Below are 20,241 nucleotides of genomic sequence, written 5' to 3'. Positions count from 1 at the left end.
ATTTCATCTTAGAGTTTTGAAATTTCGGGAAGGCGAAGAATGTAACATTTTGAAATGTTTGTAATGGGCTTTTTAAGATATCACTATTCATAAATAAACTGTTTAATTAAAAAAAAAAAAAAAAACTTGTATCTTTACAAAAATGTTACGGCTAGAATATAAATCTTAAGAAAAAAAAGCCCATTACAAACATTTCGAAATATTGTTTTTTAAATATCCTCAAAATTTCAAATTTCTACGATCACTTTAGACCGTGTAATAAAGATTATACTTTTGATAGTTTTTAAGTCTAAAATTACCGCAGTGTGGCGTCCTCTTCAGAATTTTTTTAAATATTTAAAATACTTCAATTTATGATTTTTTATAATACATATATATACATTTAATTTTACTTCAAATCCTTTTATTAAACTAAACATAAAATCTAAGCTTTTATCAGTACCTTGTAATTTTAAATTTAGTTCATTTAAATGTAAACAAAAGTCAGTAAAAAACATATGATTGCATAACCAATTTAAATAAGTTATTTCTATGTAATTATTGTGGTTTTAATTTAAAAATAATCGAGTTTCATGTAAGCATTCAACAAATCGTTCCAACATATGACCTCTAGAAAGCCAGCGAACATTATTTTAAATTACTAGTCCTTTATGCATAGAATTTACTTCTTCTAACAATAAACTAAACTGTCTTTTGTTTAATGCACGTACAATCATTAAAATATTTTCATACTGAATCAATCCGTCTTTAGCACTCAGCGCTTCTTGATGAATACAATGAAAAACAATTAAGGGGTGACCAATTTTTTTTTGAAAAAAGCGTAACAATGTAACCTTTTAACAATGAAAACAATCTTTTCGAATCATACTCGGAGCACCATATGTAGTTACTGATACAATTTTAGATAAATCTAAACTAAAATTTTGAAGCACATTTATAACTACTTTACATATTTTTTCACCAGTAGTTTTAGCTGGAATATATGCTAATTTTATAAGTTCTTTTCGAACTTCGTCCACATTACAGGATCTAGAAATTATTGAAAGGCGTGCGGATGATGTTATATCTGTACTTTCATTATATCTATATTTAGATTGTTTATTAACTGATTTTCAATATTAGAATTTATAGTTAGTATTCTTTCTTTAATAGTATTTCTCCTGAGTCATAAGTCTTTAATACGTTGCACAATTTTATCTTTATTGTCAAAATTGTTAAAAGTGTTATCGGCACAATCTAACCAAGTGGCTTTAATAAAGTCACCACCACTAAAAGGTTTCCTATGAATAGCAATAGATTTTCATCTATTGAACATCGAAACTTGCAAACGTTAAATTATTCGAATTTTTAACAAATTTAACTAATGTGTTACTTTGTAAATTTGTATTACATAATGCACGTGCAATATGACTTTTTTGTTCATCGGTAGATTTTGGAAAAAGTGTTTTATGAATAGTTTCAAAATGGCGTTTGACAGATGAAGTACAACATACAACACTTTGTGAACACAGTACACAAAAGGCTTTTTTGTTTATTAATATCATAACATACTTAGGTGTCCACCATTCTTGGAAATCTCGATCTGATCCATACAATTTTTTTTTCAATACGCCATCTTTTTTGAACAATTTTAAAAAGTTGTGTATGGCGTGGCGTTCAATGCACACACTGGTTGACGACGTGTAACTAATTAGTTCTATCGTCCTGTCATCCATCTAAGGTCGGCTTAAACGTGTGTGTATCTGTTATCGCCAAAGCAATCATGTACAACGACTGCTAGTTTTAAAATTAGAACTTTGCGTATCGATAAGAGTAAGTAAAATAATCATAATATTGAAGTCGTAAATAATAAATAGTACATTATAATAATTATAATTATTATAGTAACAATATATTAACATAATACATTTTACATAGGAAATATTATACATTTTGAACATGATTTGTTTCTTTGAATTTCTTATAATCAAAATTTTATAAGTAGCATAATTTTTTTTTAATTTAAATTTTTTTGCGTGTCATTGAAATTTGAACAACGTGCTACATCTGGTACGTGTGTCATAGGTTCGCCACCCCTGCTATATTATATGAAAAAGTAAAACACGACAATGAAACCGTTGCTATTATTAAATCAACTTGACTATCAATAATATTTATACGGGATAATTAAAATGGTAATATTTACAGTCGTAAATCATTCCTAAATAGCAAATAACATTTATAGAGTTGATAATATTATCTTGCCCCTCTCACTTATAGCGTTACTAAATAATTAAAATGATATTGTTTATTTATGTAGAGTAAACATTACATTACTTACCTACCTTATTTAATTGAAACTATAACAAAATGAATCATATATGTGTGATTAATAACTAATTGACCATTAGGAATTTGTGAAATTTATTAGAATTTAATTGAGTTATATTTTGGACTTCCGTTAAACTAACACTTTATTTATTGTCCGTAATTTGTATTAATCAGTTTAGTCACTAAGGCTAATTCAATAAACAGTAATCGCAGTAATAATATTTCAGCAACAATTGCAACACTACTGATAACTTATACATCGATATAGTGGGCCTATATAATTCTACATCGAATTTTTATTGGTAAATATTTTAATATTACTTATTTTAATAGTTAAAAAAAATTGTTATTCATTAACAATTAAAATATTTGAATTTCTGTAGTTGTTAAAACATGTTGAAAAAATTTACAATGACTTTTTATAGATATCCTGAAATTATTTTTCATATATATTTTTTTAAATAGTTGTTTAGGAGACCATTTTCCCGACCATATTTTAAGACTTAATAACCTTTTTTTTTTATAAAAATAGAATACGAACTGAAATTTTTTAAAAGGTATAAAAATAATATGAATATACAGATAAGTCACGAAATGACAAATTCTAAAACTTTTGATTCAATTAATATTTTATGATAACTTCTTTTTAAATAATTTTTATACTTAATGACTATGCAAATAACACAACATACTTTATTTTTCTAATTTATTAAAAAATTTTTAATTTTACGAAAAATGTAAAAATAAAAATTCAGTTTTTCATAAATTTTAAAATGCTACAGATAATTTTAAAGTTTATGAAAATTTGATTTTTTGTATTTTTTTACGATATCAAAGAATGTAATATGAATTGAGAAAAAGACAGAAGAAAATGAAATATTTTCACGCTAAATATTAAAGAAATAATATGAATTTAAATATTGAATACATTTTTTTTAACAACTCAAAGATATGTTCTTAATTTTACTGGAGTATATGAAACTATAGTCATATAGTCTGTGGTTAAATTATCATTCACTTATAATAAATTAATATCAATGAGATGTTATAAAATAGGTAATATTACTACTTGAATTTTATGTTCAATTATAGGCGTTCATTTTAGCGTAGTGAATTTTCATGGAAAAAATTACTAATTATAAATTATAAAGTTATTGTATGCAGAGTGATTTTTTTAATATACACTCGATTACTCTTAAAATAATACTTATACTAACAAATTCTCTTAGTTTTGAAAGTGTTCCGGAAATACTGACACTTTTATATATATCTTAAATTAAAATTTATGTAATATACTTAAATATAAAAAAAAAAAAATTTTGGACTTTATTTTGTCTTCATGGTGAAAATAGCTACCGTATTTAAAAATATGCTATTATTGTGTTAAAATTCTTAGTTTTGTATTTTATTTTATTATAAGGGGATTACATTGATTTTCATAAATATTATATCAATCTAAATGACATAGTATAAGAAATTAATCATATTTTAATTTTTTTGTTTCTTTGAAGTCGAGAAAAATAACTTTAAAATTTGAACTAGCTAAATTTCCATTTTTATTAAGTGACGAATGAGACGTACGGTTTTTGAGACGGTAACACTTGGGTCTTTCACGACTGTGGCACTGAATTTTTTTTTATTCTTTTTGAGTTAAAAAAAAATGTTTAACTCATTTGATTTTTATGTCATTTAGCTTTCAATAACTTCAATAAATATCAAGGATCCCATTACTGTAGTCTCCTCTCGTGAGAAAAAATTCATATTAATATTATTTTACTATGTGGTTTTTTTTTGTAGCTATCATTTATTTTCTCAGTTCTCATTTGACCTACTTTTTTGACAAATTTTTTTTTTAAATTAAACTCTATCTACAGATTTGCATCGAAGCGTTTTTTATGATAGTGATTTTAATCACTGTCAGATATCATCTATACTGGACCCAACTATGCCACGACCCCACTGTGCCGCCACCCCACTGTGCTGGGTTTTTATTATATAATATATATATTTTTTTCCTTTATTTTCCCTAAATTCATCCCTTATACCCTAAAAGTGTGTCAACTTAATTTTAATTAATGGCAACATACATATTTATCTAGCTAATGAAATAAAAATGATTTAACTAAGAAATTTCAAAAATAATTTTTAAAATAATACTTGAGAAGTTATTAACATTTTAAAATATAAAGTGGAGGAAAAGCGTGGCAGAGTAGTGCGTAATTATATACATATTAAAATCCACATTTCATCACTATTCTATATTTTAAAACAGTTATTACTTGTTAAATAATTGGTTTAAAGTTGTCATTGACATTTTCTTAAATAGATCATTTTTTATTTTTTATGCTATTTAAATATGAATGTTGCCATTATAAAATAAAGTTGACCACATATAAGGTATTAAGGTTGAATTAAAAAAATTATAATTAATAAATCAAAAAATACATGTAACTAAAAAACACCATGAATGATTTTTTTAAGATATATTATTTTAAGAGAAATCGAATACATACGATTGGCTATTAAAATACTGAGTCATTCTATATTTCGTTATGTCAATATATAATAAGCCATTGATAGCTAGAACGATTTTTTTTTTTTGAAGAGCATCCCTTTTAATATACTTATTGAATTGACATTAAAAGCGGTAAAATATTTAACACTAGCACTTAAATCATACCTCCTCACTTCTATTGAATTATAATAATTAACTTAAAATATACACAAATTAATTGAATAAAAAAAAAATTGTAATTTTTTAACAAAATAGCATTATTTGTTTAAATTCGGGAGGCGTTTACATATAGAAGACAAGGTATAGAGATAATTTTTTTTAACTTATAATATGTAACATAAGCTTTAATTTAATATGTGCTTAAAACTCGTAATATATCCGAATTATATGCAAAAGTTAAGTTGAAAAAATAACTTTCCTACTGTGGACAGGTAAAAAATATTTTCTAAACATTTATATCAAATGAAAAGGTAAATACCTATAGTACTTATATAAAAAAATTATTTTGATTCGTTCATTTTTCAAAAAATTATAAGTTCAAAAAAAAAAAATCCAAACTAATGGGCAAATGGTATTCAAAATAATAATAATAATACATCACAATAAAATGAATATCTACTCAACTTTGCATCGAAGATAAAATATGATAATAAGGCGAATTGAAAAATAGTGTAAGTATGAGGTTTGTTTGTAAAAAATAAAAACATTTTTTTTTATTTACAATGACCCTGGTGAGTAATTATTTAAGGAATTATATTTGGCGAATGTGTATGTATAACTCAACTTCAACACCCCAGCCTTTTGCTTTATTTAAAAAAGAAAACATTTTGAGTTGTTGAATAATTATAATTTAAATATTACAGTAAGAATGAAGTTTGTATAAAACGTGACCCTAATTAAATTAAAAATACTGGAAATGTTGAAATTATGTTCACAAACAAAATTTTTATATATAAAATACCAACTACGCTACTAAAAAATATTGCCTATTATTATCCAATAAACCTATTGCAAAACACCTTCTTTACTAGAATATTCACAACTTTATTATCAATATTATTAACTATTTGAAATAGACTTATAAATAAACAGACAATACATTTTACTTCCTCTATCCATGAACCGTTGAAAATCGACATGTCTCTCCTAAATAATTTTCCGGTTGTTTTAAATTAAGTTAATAACAGTTTCAGATGAATTAATTTTAAATTGTCAGAAACTTAAATTCAAATTAAAAATTTGATGGCTGTTACGGGCGTATATATACAAAAATATAGCATAATTAAGGTATGTTCAAAGACCCTCAAGAAATGTAACAGTTACATTAAAATTTCAAATAATTACTAGGGCCATTGCAAACAAATGAAAAATATATATTTTTAAAACTTATAACCGTTATTTACACCATTTTTTTATTCGCCTTATTATTATATTTTAAATTATTAAAATAATCACAAAAAAAAAACGTTTCATATTGTTAAAAACAAAGATTTTTATTTTTGTTTATAACTACAGCTTATCACGCAATAAAAACCTTTATTTTCTAAAATACACTGGCAATTTTATTGATAATAAATATTTTATCTATCAGAGAAACACTTACTCTTTATACTATGAAAGAGAAGAAGAATAAAGATTGATTGATTAATCCTTAATATTATTAAAAATGTTATAAATATTGTAAAAATATTTTTATACCTTTACAAAAATTGTAGGTATTTTTAAAAAAATGGAAGTTAAATAAAAAAAAATATTTTATATCTAATCAGAAAAAATAACTTGCAAGGATTATAAGGTTGTTATTAATATGAAAGAATTGAAAAACTGATTAGTCAGTGAAGTAAATAAACTTAAGTCGTAAGTTCTGAGACAATATTAAATATAAAACTATTTAGTTTTTACATATTATATATATCTTCTTAAATATTAAATTATGTCAAAATTAATTTCATTCAAAATCATTTTTATTTTAATTATTTTATATTTTACTACGTACCATTAAGGAAATGGATGATGATTTAGACATATATATTGAAAAATATTGTAAAAGATGGCGTCATGTGATGCTGCTTTTAATTATGGCTAGTACGCCTGGTATATTCAATGCAATGCAAATAAGCTCCTATGTTTTTATTGCTGATCGGCCATCACATTGGTGTGATGTACCTATTTTACAAATGGCTGAGTGGGATAATAAAATGATTTTGGATGTTTCAACTCCGTAAGTTATTACAATCATTTATTCTACAATTTAATAAAATTTAATGGTCTAATTTTATAAATTAATATTTTTTAAATTTTGGTGAAATCATTATTCAAAAATTATAATTTTTTTAATATCAAGTTGGGGAAAAGGTCTAACTGCTTTTTCAAAATTTACAGTAGCAACTATTGTAAGTTTTTGTTTTTAAGTTTAAAAAATACACTAATAAATATTAAATGCAAAACCATTATTTACCACGTTTTTTTAATCTTAAGCTAATGGGTTATTTATATGTATGAATTATTATACACAATTGAAATTTTTGTATTTATAAGAGGACAGTTTAATACTGATATCAAATTTGAAAATTCACAAGTATATTATAAATTATGATAATTTTAATATTTATTGTTATTGAACCATTATATTTTGATTTTGGTATCAAATTTTTGTGCTAATATCGATATTCAATTATCTTTAAATCTTTAATGATTTTTAGCTGAACACTAGTAAATAACACATTTTTAGTTTTGTCGTGTAAAGCATATTTAAACCTTCAAATTCTATAGGAAAAAATAATTATTTGCTAACGGACAACATTTTTTATTCTTTTTTAGTTCTATATAATTGTCTAGATTACTTGGTTTGTATCAAATCAACCTAAAAATCAATAGTTTTTATATTTGTAAAATTTATTTATTTTTGTTTGGTTTTAGTTATATACTTAACTATTTTTTTAGATCTCTAATGAAAATGGGTAAAATTGAAGAATGCAATTATTACAATAGAAATTATTCAATTCTTGCCAAAAATGGTTATGAGTGGTCAATGAAACATTTAGAAAATGCTAGTTTGATACCTTGTCAATACTATAATTATGATAAAAAAGAATCCATTACTACAGAAGTAGGTTATTATAATAGGAAATTTCAATAAAATTTTATTTTTTAATCAAACATTTTTAATTTTAAGTGGAATTTAGTCTGTAATAATGAAGTTCTTAAATCTAGTATTCAAGCATCTTTTGCATTAGGCAAATTCATTGGTGGTTTATTTTTTGGACTACTGTCTGATAAATATGGACGGAAGTTTGTATTCAATATTTCTGCTTTTATCTATGTAGCATCTTGTCCAGTTACAGCAATATTGAACTCTTATATATGGTTTCTTGTTGCTCGAATTTTTACTGGTTTTGCAACTGCTGGAATTTATCAAACTGGATACACAATTTGTAAGTTATAAAAGTTATTTTTAATATTTTAGTTAAAACATTTAACAATTTTATTAGTTATTTTTAGTGACTGAATTAACAATTGGAAAAACACGTACCTGGGCTTGTCTTTTATTAAATTTTTCTTATCCTATTGGTTATGTTTTATTAGCAATTATTGCTTATTACATACACCCTTGGAGAACATTACTACTTGCTTTATCTTTACCAGTTTTATCTTTAGCTATTAATTGCTGGTAACAAATATTTATTTTTTTTTTAATTAAATTTGTTACTATAAATATTTATTGTTATAGGTTAAATTGTTAATTTTGTTATAGGTATCTTCCTGAATCTCCTAAATGGTTATTATCTAAAGGAGCGAAGAGATTAGCTTGGGCTACTATGTCAAAATTAGAACCAACTGCAGCTTATAAAGAAACTGAAAATGATAACTTTACTAATATAATGGTGAATAATTAAATATTAGTTTATTTGAAAGGTTACAATACAAAACGTACTACTTCCAAAAATACAAATTTTCAATATAGACAATTTTCTAAATTCAAAAAGGTATGTTTTACGCAAAATCATTATATTTCAATCAATTTTTTATAAGAAAAAGTGCATTTAAGTATAAAATTATTTGTTTCTGCATTTAAATAATAATAAAAATTTATCCTTAACTTAAATTTGATAATAATAAAAAAGTACATTTTGCATTGTAACACCTCAATTAATTGTAAATACATTTATTGTTACATATTTTTTATCAGCCAAAAAAAAATCAAGGAATGTTTACAGAATGGTTTTCTACATTTCTATTAATGTTTTCCTCTTGGGACTTAAGTATGAAAACAACAATTGCTTTTGCATCTTCTTTTGTGGTAGGTTTGGCATATTATGTAATTGGTAAGTTCAAAGTTTTGCTAAATTATTTTGTGTTTTCATGAAACTCATTGTTTTTTTTTTATTTATTAATAGTTTTATTTGAAGAGTAAAAATGTTATTTTGTTAAACATGTTAAACAAAACATGCTAAACAAAAAAATAATATTAAGTATTATAATTTTAAATAATTAAAAAACTGTATTTTTATAAAAAAAATTATTTTTCAAATAAAATAGTGACAATTTAATTTTAGAATTTAAAGATATATAAAATTTATTAGAAATATACTTTTTAATTTTTTAAAATATTTGTCATTTTTACTCTTCAATTATATTTATAAAATTTATTTATGTATGTAAATTATTAGTTATAATATTTAAAATTAAAACTATATTAAAAAAAATATTAAACTCAAAAGGTACAAAAAATTGCGGATATATAATTTTGAAACAATGCTATCATTATCAACACTAAACACATACTATACATACAGTATGTCTTTAGTTTAATGTGTTTGTTAGTAATTTTTTGTGAATTTTTAAGTTAAATATATTTAATCTAATTTTAATTTTAAATAATATTAGCCACAAGTGATCAATTTTTATTATATAGTTAAAATATTTTTAATATTTAATGTATTATTCAAATTAATATTTATTATTTCTAAATTATTTTATAAAAAATTCCTTTAAAAAAATAAAAATTATGAAAACTATCTGATCTTTGTAGAACTTTTTCAAGTGGTAAAAAATGTTGTAATTAAAAATCATCCCACTTGTAGAAAGTGTCCTACGAGTTTCTGATAAGTTCATATACTTTTCTTATAGCGATTTGTCAAAATTCCTTGGAATACTGTATATATATATTAGGGTGGTTCTTAAAATTAATGTAGTAATATTTAAAAATTATACAATCTCAATTAGTTACAATACTTATAAAAATGAAGTACGCAATGTTTCAGGTAAATCAGAAAAGATTAACCCGTGCCACAAAGGCCACTAAAGTTTGAAAACTCAAAAATTTTGGATAACCGTACATTTTTCATTGTTTTTTTAGTTTAGCGAGTGAAATAATGGATTCACAACAAAATTGTAAGAACTAAAATTGTTTAAAATAATATTTTACACAAATTATATTCTGAACAATCTTTTGATTTACTTATTATTTATGTATAAAAAGTCAATATATAAATTATTTTGTTGTTAAATACACAAAATAAAGTGAATGTTAGTTTTAGTTTTTCAACTCGTGGTAATTTTAGTAATTTATCATAACAGGAATGTATAATCTTGAATAAACTTTATCAAACCATCAAGTCATAATTTATTACAGGAATGACTAAAAAGACGATAAAGTCTTTATCAAAACTCATTACTAATATTTGTCCTAACTATATATTTTTCAGGTTATTGTTTTCATTAGTTCTACTGCGCCCGTATGATCATTTTTAGATCGTATACATTTTGATATTTTTTAATAATTTTGATATTTTAACATTTTTTTAATACATATTAAAATGGCTTCACGGAAAACTTTACGAGAAGATACATTTATATTTTTGATTGGTTTCCCGTCAAACCAAATTATTGGTAGTAAATTACCGTCAATAAGACAAGTACTATCGGTTTTTTTTTTAATATTCGTCATGTTAACCTGAGCATACTTGAAAGCTCTAAACTGACAATATAAGAGGTAAGTATTTTTTGTCAAAAAGCGCGTATACCTATCAGTGTTGAACAGTATTATCGTAAATATTACGATGAATGGAGAAATTTACAAAAACTGCAATACAGAAAATCTGACACTCAAGCAAAAAAAAATGAAGAATTTAGTTTAAAACTAAATGATTTGTTTGACATTGCTCAAGTTGATGTCCTTAATTTAATGTCATTACAAGAAGATAGAGATTTTTTATTAATGCAAAGACAAAAAGGATGTCCTGGTATTATGTTAGGAGTTGATTTGAATATTGCACAAAAAGAAAAAAGAGCCAATGAAAGGTTAAAGATGTCCGAAAAATGACGTAAAAGAAATTATGACGAGATACAGTCATTGAGTAAGTTTAATGCTGTTTTAGAATTATTATTTAATAATTAAGAATGTATTTTAGATGCGCAAGTAGAAATGTGTTCATCATCAGAGTCTGACGTTGCTGAAGATTATTTTAACAAGCCTGGACCGTCTAAACTGTACGTTAAACAACCAACTAGGGGAAGAATTGATTTTATTACGCCAAAACTTGTAGCTGCACTCAATAAATGCAAAATTAGCGATAAAGATGTAGTTCATATATTAATTTCAACAGCAGAGGCATTAGGTGAGGACGTTGAAAAATTAATTATAATCTTCAATTCGAAATTCACGCATACGTTTCCGTAAAGAACGCGCTGAAAAAATCGGTAATAATTATTTGGTAACTATTAAAGATTCCGTTGTCATTCATTGGGATGGTAAACTTTTACCTTCATTAACAGGACAAAAAAGTGTTGATCGACTTCCCATTATTGCTTTATGTAATGATGAGAGTCAATTACTAGGAGTTCCAGCAATTGATACGGGAACAGGGGTTGATCAGGCTGATGCTATTTTTCATATACTTATTGATTGGTGTATTACAGAAAATGTACAGGCTTTTTTATGTGATACTACGGCTTCAAATACGGGTAGATTGAAAGGTACTTGCGTGTTATTAGAAAATTACTTAGAACGTAATATTTTGTACTTACCATGTCGACACCACATCTACGAGCTAATATTAAAATGTGTTTTTGAAGTTAAATTACATCTAACATCTGGTCCTGATGTACCAATATTTAAACGGTTTCAATAAAATTGGAGAAATATAGATATTAACAAATTTGAGCCAGGTATAATGAACGACATTGTAAAAAAAACATAAAGTGATGTATGTACTGATGTAACTATTTTCGCAAATAGCTATTTGCTTATAAAACAAACCAGAGAGGATTACAGAGAGTTTTTAGAACTAACAATTATTTTTCTTGGTGGAGTTTCCTTTAGAGTTCCGGGAGCTATCCATCATGCTAAATTGATGGCAAAAGCTTTATATTGCTTAAAAATATTTATATTCCGAAAACAATTTAATTTAACCCAAAAAGAAGGAATGTCAATATCTAGTATTTGTATATTTATTATTAGATTATACGTAAGAGCTTGGTTTAATGCACCACTTGCTTCTAATGCACCATACCAAGATTTAAATTTTTTAAAAGATTTGGTAAATTATCAGTCAATAGATAAAAATATATCAGAAGTTACAGTTAAAAAAATGTGTGGTCATTTATGGTATCTATCGCCAGAGAATACGGTATTATCACTTTTTGATACTAATGTTCCATTTGATACAAAGAAAAAAATTATAGCTACTCTAAAAATCCATACAGATGATGATGTACCAAAAAAATATTTATTGAATACAATAGAAGCTACTAGAATATTAAATGAAAATCTTGAAGATTTTATTTGTGGAAAATCGATGCAATTTTTCAAACGTTTTAATATAGATACTAGTTTTCTGATCATTGACCCATCATTATGGAGCACTGATGAACATTTCAAGATATCAATATTAATTTTAATATCAATATTTAATAATCTTATTAATAGCATTAATGTAGTAAATGATATTGCTGAAAGGGGTGTTAAACTAATGGAGGAGTTTAATACCAAAATAGCAAACGATGAAAAACAAAAACAATACTTGCTTCAAGTAGTAAATGATTACCGCAGTAAATATCCGGATTTCAAAAAGAGTATTCTTTTAGATAATTAGTTGAATGATTAATTTTTAGTTTTTATGTTTGATGTGTTTTTGTAAATTTAAATAAAAAATTTTTCGTATTATAAAATTAACACTGAATTCACTTTATTTTGTGAGTTTTTAACAACAAAATTATATATATTGACATAAACAATAAGTAAATCAAAAAATTGTTCAGAATATAATTTGTGTAAAATATTATTTTAAACATCTTTTGTTCTTACAATTTTGTTGTGAATCCATTATTTCACACGCTGAACTAAAAAAACAATGGAAAATGTACGGTTATCCAAAATTTTTGAGTTTTCAAACTTTAGGCTTTTTGTGGCACGAGTTAATCTTTTCCGATTTACCTGAAACATTATGTACCTCATTTTTATAAGTATTGGAACTAACTTTGATCGTATAATTTTAGGAAAGTTAAGTTTTTTCCATTAAATGCAGTGTTTTATCAACGTACGAAATTCGTTTTAATCCATTGTTTACAAAATAACAAAAGTAGCTTCACTTCAATGACTGTAACTTAGGAATGCTTTGTTTAAATGTCATGAAATTTTAACGTTTCTTTTTAGGTCGGTACTAACTAAAAATCATAAGAATAAATTATTAAAGTCGCCATCTATGAGTCAGTCCTGGGACTTTTCAAACAACCTGTTATTATGTACATATACCAATCATCTAAATAAATGTTATTACAATAAAAAAATTAATTTAATAATAATTAGATTTGATGTTTTTTTGTGAGAAGGTGAACAATTTAAATTTTGTCATTTTTAAATTATATTGGGCATTTTCTTCTGTGTTTTGTGGTATCAATATTATTTTCATATATAGTTTAGTTATTGTTTTATTTTACCACCAAGTAAAAATATTTTGTGTTTTTGGTTTTAAGTAAAATTACTTTATTATTTTTGACTTGATTACCTTCTGACTAAAAATTATAAATCATAACTATTTCACTTATTTTTATTTCTCTTAGCATTGAATGGTGATAATTTAACAGCAGATCGTTATTTATATGTTAGTTTAAATGGCATTGTTGAAGGATTTGCTTATATTGCAACGATACCCTTACTTTTTTATGTAGGTCGTAAAGTAGCAACTTCAAGTCTTTATTTTTTATCTGGAGTATTATTAGTTGTTCTATTAGCTGTACCTAAAGGTTAGTATATTTTAATTTTTAATTTTTTTGAAATTTGAAATTTGAAATTTTTAGGAAATATTGTTACAATAATAATTATTGCATTGCTTGGAAGATTTTGTGTCAGTGCGGTATTTTCTATAATTATTCTATATATATCAGAAATATTTCCAACATCAATTCGCAATACCAGTCTTGGAACATCATTAACTGTTGCACAAATAGGAGCTATTGTTGCACCTTATGTTGTAGAATTATTGGTATTCTTTTATTTTTATTTAATTTAAGATTAAAACTTATATGCTATTATGGTTTTTAGGGAGCAAAAGCATGGTACATTCCTAGTACATTATGTGGATTACTGTCCATTTTTATTTCATTCGTTATTTTATTATTACCCGAAACTAAAGGGACTAAATTACCAAATTCAATAGACGATATGAATACTTCTAGTCCAGTTTCATTTAAAAATATTTGTAAATTTTGATTGATGTTACTACATATTTATACTCTAGGTTGAATAAAAGTTGATTTTTAAAATAGCATATTAAACATAAAAAATTTAGCTACAACATTTTTGCTTCGATGAAAAGAAAAGAAGGCATTAATTTTACTAAGATGTGTTTTTTTTTTATCTGTTACCACATTTTCTTAGCTCTCACCTAACCAATTTCTTTCAATGATATGTCAAAATATCATAAATTGTATATAGTCGATGACATTACCCTTATACATTCAAATAATTTACATCGTTCTCCGTAAATGAGAGTAATACACTAAAAAATTCGTAATTTTCTACATTTTATTAGTTTTTTTTCTTAAATCTGCTTTAACTTTTTTAAAAAAGAATGAATCAAAAAATTTTTTTTTTTAATACCTTAGGTAGTTCACTTTCTGTAGGTATATATTTATTGAAAATCTGATCCTTTACATCCCCACAGGAGGGTTTCAAAATAACAATTTTTCCCCAACAAAATAACTTTTTCAACATAACTTTTAAAGCGTTTTTTCAAATTATGAATCCTTTCCAAATAAAAATTTAAAACAACTACGAAAACGTGTTTTTTTTGCGTATATGTTTTTTTCTTCATAAATTAACAAATTTTCTTAGTTACATTAAATAAAAAATAAACAAGAAACACAATAAAATAATAATTGTAATAGATGAGTGTTTAATATTTTGGAGAAAAGCGCGTATTCCTACACAGTTTACTTCAGACTGTGTTATTAAATTAAAAAAATTGTATGAGAAATGGAGAATGTTGGACAAAAATAAATCTAGAAAAACAGAAACACAAGAACAACATTATAATATTTTTTCTGAAGAATTAGACAACCTCTTTGACTTTTCTCATATCGAAGCTCTGAATATGATGAGTTTTGAAGAAAACAAACAGTTTTTATTGTCACAACTTAAAAATGGCCGCCCAGGGTGCATGCTTGGTATTGATATGAAGTTAACAGGTATTGAAAAACGTAAAATTACTCGACAAGAAGAAGAAGATGATTGAAAGAAAAAAGAGAAATTAGAAATTGCAAATTGTACAGGTAATTATTAAATATTACACAATAATTTCAGTACGTTATAAGTAAGCAGTTTTTATATACCGAAATATTTTATTATTTAGCCGAAACTCAATATTATAGCAGCTCTAGCTCGGAGGACGAAGATATTGATATGGAGGAAAATGTTGAAGAAATGAGTCAATTACCTGGGCTTTCAAAAGAAGTAAATGCACTAGAAGATAAGTGTTGTTTTGTAGTTGAATGTTATATTAAAATGTCGTTTTCAGCTGCGAATATTATAACAGATCCTGTAATGATTTAATGTTATTAAAAAAGTTATTAAATTACAGTAATAATAAACTAGGAGAAGTAGCTATAAAAAAATTTATAAACCATTTATGATATTTAAATGATGAGTGTGCTGTGTTTTCTTTATTTGACGATAGATTTGACATTAATATTAAACAGCGAATGGTAAAAAAAATATTATAAGGTTATGAACAGAGCACGAATGAAGAGCCAGAAGAAAATGAAGATTCAAGTAAAAAATTAATTTTAAAATATGAAGATTTATCAGATTTTCTAGAAAAAGATCTTCCTTTTTCGTTGCTCAGCAACAATTCATGGAAATTATTCGAGCGATTTAAATTAAAATTCAAGTTTTTAATGAAGATCCTATCACATGGGAAATAATGGATACAATAACGCCAAAGAAATATTATCCTCGACAAAAATAGTAAACGACAGAATTCAACGACAAATTTGGGATGAAAATCAAAAGCAATTTATATTACAAGTATGAAATTATATAATAGTACTGCAAAATTTTAAATTATTATATTTGTATTATAACCTTTACTTTGGACTATTTTAGGTGGTGCAACAATATCACCAGCTGTATCCCAAGTGTAGCCAAGAAATTTTGAATAAAAAATATTCAAATAGGAAAAAACTATTATTGTGATAAACAATTATTATTTTATTGTGTTTCTTGTTAATTTTTTATTTAATGTAACTAAGAAAATTTGTTAATTTATGAAAAAAAAAACATATATGCAAAAAAAATTAAAAAAAAAACACGTTTTCGTAGTTGTTTTAAATTTTTATTTGGAAAGGATTCATAATTTGAAAAAAACTCAAATAATCTTTTTTATAGAAGATATCATGGTGATTAATATTAATTTTGTACAATTTCTGCGTACAATTAAAATATAACACACTGGAAAAGTATAACTGAAAACTATGTCATTTTTTTAAAAAAATTAAGTGAAACTGATTTTTCTTATTTTTACAAAAAATATTATTTTTACAAAAAAAATAATAAATTACCTTATTTTTTGTTCACATTGAGTTCTATAAAAATTGTATTTTTGGCAAAACTTCAAAAATAAAGAGCGTAAACTCAAAAAAAGAAAATCTACCCAAATTTTGAAGAACTTCAACCCCTTTGAGGCCCGTGAAGGGGTTGACTTATTGTACTCAAATTTTACCAGTTTCATTTTATCAGTGAACCTAACGAAATTTTGAGCCCATGACTCTGAATTTATGAAGTTGAAAAATAAGGACCACCCTAATATATATATATATATATTGTAGCTGAGAATATTCTAAAAATTATTTGATATAAAACTCATAAAACATTTTTTGCATTTTTTCTTAATTCTTTTTAAGTTAGTATAAATTTTTAAATCGTTTGATTTTTATCTCATTTAGATTCAATAACTTCAATAAAGATCAAGGATCCCATAATTTTAGTCGCCCCTTGTAAGAAGAAATTTCTTATTTGTATTAAAATTATTTTAAGTTTTAGCTTCGATGCAAAGCCGAGAAGATATATTTTTTTGACTATCATTTATTTTCTCTGCTCTTACTTGACCTACTTTTTTCAACGATACGTCAAATGACTACAATTCGTATCTAGTTGAAGATATTACCCTCAAAAATTGAAAATAAAATTCTAATTAATCAATTAAAAAGTTAGTTATTACATCGTCTCCATAAAGACAATTAAAATCATTCATTTCTAATGTTTTCAAAATATTTATTAACGAATGAAGTTTGATATGATAGGTTTCAACTACAAAATTAAATAATTTTACTTTGTAATTTAATAATTTTTTTACTCTATTTGTGTGTGCTACTACTAGACTATAATATTACAATATTTTTTGTAACATGTTGCTATATAAATCATTTCTAAAAAAAATGATTGTTTTTTCTCCTGAATTAACAATTGATTTTTACAAATATAATCAAATTTTATAATACACTTGTGGCGGTCGAATGTTCTAGAATGTTCGGCCGCCGCCGCCTCTAGAAGATTCATCTGACTATTTAAAGGCAATATCGTCGCTCCAGTGAATCAATCGATCAGTCAATCACTTACGCATTCTGTCTTAAACGCACTTTGTCTCTCGCTGTTATTTGTTAGTTCGTTGTAATATAGTATAGTTGTTATTAAATCGTAAAAGTGTTTATTACTTCTATATATTACACCTCGCTACACACTCAATTGAGTAAATTTTTTTTTTANAACTCAATTGAGTAAATCTTTTTAACAACTTTGTTTTGATTGGTTCATTTAGTTAAAGTAAATCATTAAAATTAATTAAGTTCCCAATATTTCAATTGTAGAATCTTTTCTACAAACAACAAAAGTTACTAGGAAATTATTACTATTACTTCTATTTAAGTAATCTATTACCATAAAAATGCAAAAAAATATTGAGCTTTTGTGATAAATTTACAATAAATAGTAATTATAAAACTTTCTGACTGCATATTGATCTTAACGATACAATTTTTTTAATTGTCATAAAATTTTCTATTTAATTATGTCAATGTCAAACTTACCAATTGAGCTAAAAGTTATGGTAAAATAAATTTTTTTTTTATTATTATAAACATTTACAACAATCAACTTTAAACGATTAACAAAATTGGTTAAATATGTCATTTTCCTTATTTTTAACTTATTAATAATCAAATTAATATTAAATATTATATCAAATCAGTATTAATTTAAAACAATTTTTTTTGTTCTTAATTATTTTTTTTTATATGTAAAAACTATTTTTTAATAATATTAAAACTTAGAAGTTATAGAAAAAGTCTAATTGCACATTTTAAAACATCGCGAAAAGTTGATTTAGAATAGTATATTTTTGTTTCTGATGGAAGTTCCTTGTAGTCCAGTGTATAAAACTTATAACTTTGTTAATTGTTATAACTTTATCAAAAATGACCAAATCAGTATATTTTTTTTTATTTAGATGCATGTCTTTATCTATCATTTGGTTTTTTTTATAAATCTAACCCTTTACCTGCCCACAAGAGGGATTCAAAATATTAACTTTTTTTTTTTTAGTTAAAGTAAATCATTAAAATTAATTAAGTTCTCAATATTTCAATTATAGAATCTTTTCAACAAACAACAAAAGTTCCTAGGAAATTATTACTATTACTTCTATTTAAGTTATCTATTACCATAAAAATGCAAAAAAATATTGAGCTTTTCTGATAAATTTACAATAAATAGTAATTATAAAACTTTCTGACTGCATATTGATCTTAACGATACAATTTTTTTAATTGTCATAAAATTTTCTATTTAATTATGTCAATGTCAAACTTACCAATTGAGCTAAAAGTTATGGTAAAATAAATTTTTTTTTTTATTATAAACATTTACAACACTCAACTTTAATCGATTAAAAAAATAGGTTAAATATGTCATTTTCCTTATTTTTAACTTATTAATAATCAAAATCAGTATTAATTTAAAACAATTTTTTTTGTTTTTAATAATTTTTTTTTATATGTAAATAGTATTTTTCAATAATATTAAAACTTAAAAGTGATAGAAATAGTCTAATTGCACATTTGAAAACATCGCGATATGTTGATTTAGAACAGTATATTTTTGTTTCTGATAAAAGTTCCTTGTAGTATAGNGGGGAGTGAGGTATGGTGATTCAATTGTGTATGATTTGTCACGACTGGTCTTTCTTAATGACCATGTAGTGTATTTAGGTACGCGTCTATAAGTACGCATCGTACGTGTCGGACGAATCGTATGAAACCTATTTTAGAATTAATAATATTAGGCCAGTCAACGAAGGAAAAATGGCGGAAAAAATTCCCAACCAAAATTTTTTTTTTTTTAAAGTAGGAAATTGGTGGATTATTCCAAAAGCAACATCAACTCTTATTTCTTTAATTATATCCTGATTAGTAGTTCTTTGATTTATAATATATGAATATATACTAATTATAATTATTAAAGTTAGTATGAAATAGATATTCAATAATTTAATATTTTAATTTAAACGAAGAAATTATAAAAATAATAAAGAAGTTATATTTTGCTTTACTTTTACGTGTATAAAAATTTAAAGGGCTTGATACAATAATTTTCAATAAAACTGTTTGTTACTATAAATAAATATAGTTTAAAAAAAAAACCCAGCACAGGGGGGTCGCGGCACAGTAGTGACGTGGCATAGATGGATCAAGTATAATGATATCTGACAGTGATTAAAAACACTATAAAAAAAAAACGCTTCGATGCAAATCTTTAGATAGTGTTTAATTTTATAAAATTGGTGGATTATTCCAAAGCATAAATTCCATAATAAAGTATATTACATTAGCTTTAATTTAAGATATATATAAAAGTGTCAGAC

General features: G+C 24.4%; 2 protein-coding genes across 7 annotated transcripts; both read left to right on the top strand.

Annotated features, from left to right (window-relative positions):
- The first annotated feature begins 1,669 nt into the window (after nt 1-1,669).
- LOC126894612 (organic cation transporter protein) lies at nt 1,670-14,663 on the top strand. Of its 6 annotated transcripts, XM_050665738.1 has the most exons (12): nt 1,671-1,812; nt 2,538-2,612; nt 6,541-6,682; nt 6,829-7,046; nt 7,769-7,934; nt 8,001-8,259; nt 8,327-8,495; nt 8,580-8,709; nt 9,015-9,150; nt 13,889-14,071; nt 14,126-14,310; nt 14,370-14,663. In XM_050665738.1, exons 4-12 carry the CDS (start codon nt 6,832-6,834, stop codon nt 14,535-14,537), a joined length of 1,611 nt encoding a protein of 536 aa, XP_050521695.1. In that variant the 5' UTR covers nt 1,671-1,812; nt 2,538-2,612; nt 6,541-6,682; nt 6,829-6,831; the 3' UTR covers nt 14,538-14,663. The 6 variants fall into 6 exon arrangements, with proteins under 6 accessions (XP_050521699.1, XP_050521695.1, XP_050521696.1 ...); XM_050665739.1 differs by lacking the exon at nt 6,541-6,682; XM_050665740.1 differs by lacking the exon at nt 1,671-1,812 and having other exon boundaries at nt 2,334-2,612.
- Nucleotides 10,133-13,086, top strand: LOC126894618 (uncharacterized). Its single transcript, XM_050665753.1, has 2 exons — nt 10,133-11,184; nt 11,239-13,086. The coding sequence occupies exon 2, from the start codon at nt 12,181-12,183 to the stop codon at nt 12,919-12,921; it is 741 nt and encodes a 246-aa protein (XP_050521710.1). The 5' UTR covers nt 10,133-11,184; nt 11,239-12,180; the 3' UTR covers nt 12,922-13,086.
- Nucleotides 14,664-20,241: the final 5,578 nt, after the last annotated feature.

The sequence above is a fragment of the Daktulosphaira vitifoliae genome, unplaced genomic scaffold, assembly GCF_025091365.1.
Source record: "Daktulosphaira vitifoliae isolate Bord-2020 unplaced genomic scaffold, ASM2509136v1 Scaffold_1, whole genome shotgun sequence".
NCBI lineage: Eukaryota > Metazoa > Arthropoda > Insecta > Hemiptera > Phylloxeridae > Daktulosphaira > Daktulosphaira vitifoliae.
The sequence above is the reverse complement of the archived record's forward strand: the minus strand, read 5'-3'. Positions and strand labels throughout refer to the sequence as shown.

Excerpts from the sequence above, each read along its gene's own strand:
- LOC126894612 (XM_050665742.1), top strand. The coding sequence starts at position 6,832 with ATGGATGATGATTTAGACATATATATTGAAAAATATTGTAAAAGATGG. Across the intron at positions 8,496-8,579 it reads TCTTTAGCTATTAATTGCTG|GTATCTTCCTGAATCTCCTA; the intron begins GTAACAAATATT and ends ATTTTGTTATAG. Across the intron at positions 8,710-9,014 it reads ATAACTTTACTAATATAATG|CCAAAAAAAAATCAAGGAAT; the intron begins GTGAATAATTAA and ends ATTTTTTATCAG.
- LOC126894618 (XM_050665753.1), top strand. The coding sequence starts at position 12,181 with ATGGCAAAAGCTTTATATTGCTTAAAAATATTTATATTCCGAAAACAA.